This window comes from Tiliqua scincoides, chromosome 6 (genome assembly GCF_035046505.1).
Source record: "Tiliqua scincoides isolate rTilSci1 chromosome 6, rTilSci1.hap2, whole genome shotgun sequence".
Taxonomy (NCBI): domain Eukaryota; kingdom Metazoa; phylum Chordata; class Lepidosauria; order Squamata; family Scincidae; genus Tiliqua; species Tiliqua scincoides.
Genome location: NC_089826.1, coordinates 86,966,028 through 86,972,027, shown reverse-complemented (window position 1 = coordinate 86,972,027; position 6,000 = coordinate 86,966,028). Strand labels below are relative to the sequence as shown.

Sequence of the window (6,000 nt, the reverse complement as noted above, 5' to 3'; positions counted from 1 at the left end):
AACAGCCATTGCCATTTCCTACTCCCATCTTCTGGCCAGATCCAGGATCTCATGGTTCGTAAATTACAGTTGTCCACACAATCTGGGCTGCTTCCATGAAGAGAAAGTGAAAAACCACTCTTAGATTCAGGCCCTTTAAGAACTGTAGCCTAGCTTCATATTGGAAGCACATTTTGTGTTGACAGTTGTGACTGAAGGGGCTGTTGTGTTTCTCATAAATATCTGGAAGAGACAGCCAGCTATATGCTGCTTAAGAATTTTGCAAAAAATGAACTGCAAATTGAGAAACAATAAATGCAATTGGAGCCCTTGCCAATATAGAAAGTGGTGATTCTGAAAGTTGTTAAGTCAACAGCAAGTACGATCCAAAGCTCATTAGAAACAACTGGATAAAACTATTCATATTGTTGGTTTTTATTCTCAGAAGAAGCAGCTCTGCTGGGACTTGATTGAAATTGGTTCTGTCTACTAAGCAGCTCTTGGCCAACATGTGAAGGAGACTGACAGCCCATTCCTATCCACACTTTGCTGGGAGTAAGCCCCATTGACTCTAATGCAAGGGTGCTCACACTTTTTTGGCTCGAGAGCTACTTTGAAACCCAGCAAGGCCCAGAGATCTACCGGTGAGTTTTTTTTACAATGTTCGCGCCATCATAACATATAATATATATGTGTACAATGTATGTTGGTGTACCTTGAGCCCCACTGAGTATAACAGGACTTACTCCTGAGTAGACATGCCTAGGATTAGGCTGTGAGGCTGCAATCCTAGCCACACTTACCTGGGAGTAAGCCCCATACCTGAAGGGGGGGTCGGCACTCCGCGATCTACTCATTTTGCCTCGCGATCTACCAGTAGATCGCGATCCACCTATTGAGCATCCCTGCTCTAATGGGACTTATTTCTGAGTATACATGCATAGGATTGGGCTGTGAAGTGGCTGAAGTATGTACGAGGGCTTTGGTGGGAAAAGGAAGACAGGGCAGAGAGTACTGCCTTTGGGAAGAATGATGAGTGATGAGGAGGAGGGGGGAAATGGCCAATAATTTCTGTGCGAGAATGAATCTTTTTCCTGCTTGCAAAATTATTTTCTTCATATGTTGCATTTTAAATATAGAAATGTTTATCTTTATCAGTAGTACATTTTATTCCACTAATAAACATAGAAAAAATAGCCCAGAAACAGGATTTTGCCAATTTTTCTAGTGAATACCACTGCAAAAACCTATGAACTAGTTAATGACTGACACTGCTAAGACCCCACCGATAACCACGACTGTGTGAATTTCTGGGCAGAAAAAAAAACTGGCATTGGGTGCAGAGTTCTACATCTTGAGAATCTGAGTCTGATTTTTCTCTTTGCACAGCAAGTTTTTACCCCTTGAGGCTCGGAAGAGAGGCTTGGAAGTGTGTGGTGAAATCGCAGCAATCAGAAGGGCTGCTGAAGGGCACTGATTTCCAGTGACTGGCGGGGGGGCAGGGGGGGGCTTCCGTGCTCAGCAGAGTTCTATTGCCCCACTGCAACTTCAAGAAGATGAACAAATTATGCAAATTAAGCAAGTAGATGCAAATTGTTTAATCTGCGTATCAGATACAAGTTTAAAAATTTCACATTTCCTGAAGCAGAATTTGTTACCTTGGCACAGAATGTTGATTTCTTTAGCAGGAAATCAGGGACGTGCGGTGGGTGGGGAGGCAGGTGTGGCAGAGCCTCCCCATGGGAGTCCTTCAAAAAGCACCGCCACCATGTGAGGTGTCCAAGCACATACGACCCACACGCACAGCGCATGGGTTTTGAGTGCTTGCATACCTCACACAGCAGCAGCACTCTTCGAAGGACTCAGGTGGGGAGGCTGTACCTCACCTGTCTCCCCACCCATTGCACATTCCTGCGGGAAATATACACAATCCTGTCAATGGCTTTTGTGGTTGCTGTAGCATCAGCAGTGTCCAGTCTCCAAGCGTACACGTGAATATATGAATCCTATCAGGAGTAAGATACTCTCTGCCACAGAAGCACAGGGGAGCATTCTGTTGACTTCAGCACAACTTAATTCTCAGAGGAAATATAACTCCTTGAACTTGACATAGCTAAGACTTCCTACCTACAAAAGGTAAATCCAAAACTCAACTGAGTTGAAAGACTTGCAAAACCAATCTGGAGCTGCCAGAAATGAAAACCTCTAAACTTAGGGCCCAAACCTATCCGACTTTCCAGCACTGATGTAGTCATGCCAACAAGGTGTGTGCTACATCTTGTGGTGAGTCCTCCTCAAGGTAACGGAACATTTGTTCCTTTACCTTCTGGCTGCATTGCAGCTGCAGTGGCACTGGAAAGTTGAATAGGATTGGATCCTTAGCAGCTCGAGAAAGCAATTCTTTGCTCATAGAATTCATGGCCAGTAAACTGCAACGTAGCACTTGAATGGAACAGGATCAGAACACAACCAATAGAAAGATCAGCCCTGCCATTGGATCTGTGGTTTTTCGAACATACGGTGCTCCTGACCACAGGGATGTGTAGGCTGCCCCTGAGAAAGCTTCCAGAAAGGCTAAGCTCCCATTTTGAAGGCTTGAACCCCTTCCCTTCTCCTTCTTTGCTTCCATCTGCAAAAGGTGGGGCACCAAACCAACTTCCCTCTTGCAGCTGCAGACACCCTGATGATGGCTCAAAAGAGCTGGCTGAATAAGAACCCAGTTTTCATTTAAACCTTCCCTTTGAGCTGGAAAGGACCCGCCAAAGGGGCGGAAAAATCATTTGCCTGTTGTCGGAGGTTCTCCTATTTATTTCTGCAGCATTGCGGTGCTTGGATCAGGTTCTACGTGCATCGGGAGTTAGTAGACACTTCCAGGACTTGGCACCAGCTCAAGAGATGCTAATCCGTAACTGTAACAGAACGTCTCTCCTTTTCTCATACCCTGAACCACCGATTGCAATCTAATGTCTTCCACCTACATGATGAGGATGGGGCAGGCAACTGGAGGCGCTTTCTGGCCCCTCCGGTGATATCTGTCATTCTTTGTTCTTATGCTGGGATCATGTTGTGAGACTTTGCCCAGAAAGTACTAGTGCTACATTTCCATAGGAAAGCCTTCAGAATAAGCAAAAACCTGACATTTTGCTCTAGAAAGGTCATTTAAAAAGGCCAACAGCATGTTAATTAGAAAAGAAAAACCCAAACCAACCAACCAACCAGGCGGGGAAACCTACCACCCCAGGGCAAGGGAGACTCTAAAGGAACGCTGCAGTAGCGCTAGGTTTCTCCCTTTATTCCTGCTCCAAATCTTGTCGCCAACAACACCTTTGCCAATTGGACCAGTTTTGCTAAGGTGCTCTGGGGTCCTGCATGGTCTCCAAGGTAAACGCAAAGTCCTAGGTCACACGTCCCGTCCCGTCCCGTCCCAAAGGTGCCTCTGTACAGACTGTTCTTCAACAGACCAAAGAGAAGCAGAGGGACTGGTGCCTTCAGCACTCGTCTTCCTGGTATATTTGCTCATCCAGTTCCTGAGATTCAAGATGCTCCAGGCGGTCGGTGCGGCCGCTCATAATCTCATCAGGGGTCTTCATGAACCTGCAAAAGCAAGTCACATTAAGAAATCTAGTAGGGCTGGGATCCATTCTTAGTTTGCTTTACCATTTTGCTAGATGATGCTTTTTTCTTTTACCGTGGGCTCTCCTTATCCGCAAGCTTGGCATCTGTAGATCTGGGTATCCTTGGATGCTGAGCCCACGACTGGAGGACCTCAGAAGACCTCCTGGACATGATTGGAAGTAACTTTCAGTTCAGTCCATTCACGTCCGGGAGGTGTTCTGAGGTGCGGGGAGGCAGTGGCTTCTGAGGACCTCCAGAGAGCCGGGAACAGCCCTCAAGTACGTTTTGTGATGCTGCACTGGCCCCCCTGTGGATTTCATTATCCACAGATTTTGTATCCACAGGGGGTTCTGGAATGGATCCCCAAAGATTCTGATGGACTACCATATTTGCATTTTTCAGCAACTGTTTATCATTATTAACGTAACAGCAGGTAAGTCAGATTTTCCAGCACAGGGACTTTCAGAGTTCCTTCTCCAGAGACATTCTTCTACAGTTGTTTGTTCTCCAAGAAACTCCTACATATAGGTCACTTAATTGCATGTGTTGCAGGGGATTCTGGGAAGGCAGAGCCAATTCATATAGGCACTGGCTAACTCTGTCAGACTTCATCATTTACAGAGTCACAGACTTGGAAGGTTCCTTCAAGGCTATATTCCAACCCCCCGCTTGAAGCAGGAAAATTCTCTCTAGAGCATCTCCAAACAATATCTGTCAAGCCTCTGCTTGAAGACCTCCTAGGAGGGAGAACCTAACCACTTCCCTTACTAACTGGCTCCATTGCCAAAATGCTCTTAAGAATTTCTTCCTGTTATCCAACTGAAATCTCTCTTCCTGCAGCTTAAGCCCGTTGGATTTAGGCTGCAGTCTTATGCATCACTGAACACAATGGGACTTAATTCTGAATAGACATGCACAGGACTGTGCTGTAAGTTCTGCTCTCTGGGGCAGCAGAGAAAAAATCTTTGTGCTCTTCCATGTGAATACTTAAAACATGTTCAGAGCACTTAGAACACACTTCCCTATGGCTGTAAGTGGCAGGGGGTAATGGCGTTGGGAACTTTTGTCTCTCGCTAAAACCTAACAACTTGCAAGAACTCCCAAGGTTCCACGGTGCTTTTCAACCAGTGTGTCGTGAACGGTCCACAGATGTGCAACAGGAGTTTGAACAGCGGATAAACAGCGCTGAAAAACTATTCCAGGTTCTGCCAGAAGATGGACAGACAATTCGTTAAAATACACAGTCGCCCTAGAAACAGAACTGCACAACCTGGAAGAGATTGTCAGGAATTTTCCATCACTGTGCTCCAAACTCCTGTGGCGCACCTGCGGATCCTTCATGGCACATCAATGTGCTGAAGCACACTGGCTGAAAATCACTGCTCTAGTACTTGCAGCAATCCTGTCTTAAAGAAGTGATTTCATGTACAATCTCTACCGGTTCTACATCCTTTAGATCACACCATTTTCTCAAAATATATACACTACTGAAACATTAAACTCAATCCCCTCGTCTGTGTCCAGGGTATAAGTAATCCTGGCTCTAACTTGTTTTAAATAGTATTCTCTCTCTCCCCCCCCCCAATTAATGCAGTCCTACAATTTGCCACTTGCTGAGGGTAAGTAGCAACTTGACCCAGGTCATCCCCCAAATGACAAACTATCCAGCTGGGGAGGGAGAACTGAATGCACAACCATCCCCTGATCTCAGATTACAAACTAACAGGGATCTTTGTTTTAGTTTTTGAAACTGGCCAAACCCTCTCTGATGCAGGGTGACTTGATTTTCGGTTGCACTCGCTTCATGTCAATAGGAAAAACCAATCTATTTCATAACTTCCCCCAGCTCTGTCCGTAAATAAATATAGAAAAAGAAAAATCCCACAACGAAGAAGGAAGAGGAATGAGGAAGTGTTACCTGAACAAAAGCCTTTGTCCGGGCTCCTTTCGGATAATGTTTAGTTTATAGTAGTGGCGCAGGGCTCGAGACATTTTCTCATAGGTCATATTTGTTCTGTTCTGTTCATGGAAAAGTAAAAGAAGAAAAGCCCTCAGGAAGAATTCAAATAAAGCAATAAAAAGAATGAGGAGGAAGAAATGGGGCAAAGTGCCGCTTTTCTGCCTTTGCCCTCATGCCCTAGTGTGTGTACACAGAGTTCCCAGCCTTCTGCCACGCTAGCATGACCACAAAACAGAACCCAGGATATATAGACCAAAGGGGTAGGACTCTGTAAACAGGAGTTTTACTGGGGTCAGCAGAGGCAAGGAGCATATGTAGCCTCTACCCCAATGCTATCCTCAAGCACATTCCTTTATTTCCCCCCAAACAAGGGATTGGTTGCCTTTGGGAAAAATTCTGCTGCACTTGGAGACACTGTTGCACTGAGGACAAACATACCCTCCATC

General features: G+C 45.5%; 1 protein-coding gene across 3 annotated transcripts in view; it reads right to left on the bottom strand.

Moving 5' to 3' along the window:
- Nucleotides 1-1,562: 1,562 nt before the first annotated feature.
- Nucleotides 1,563-6,000, bottom strand: part of ETV6 (ETS variant transcription factor 6) — a 144,010-nt gene continuing 139,572 nt past the window's right edge. For all 3 annotated transcript variants that reach the window (XM_066632600.1, XM_066632601.1, XM_066632602.1), the window contains 2 exons: nt 5,513-5,613; nt 1,563-3,573 (listed from right to left, as the gene is read on the bottom strand). In XM_066632600.1, coding sequence (XP_066488697.1) covers nt 3,468-3,573; nt 5,513-5,613 — 207 coding nt within the window. In that variant the 3' untranslated portion in view covers nt 1,563-3,467. The remainder of the gene's footprint in view (nt 3,574-5,512; nt 5,614-6,000) is intronic.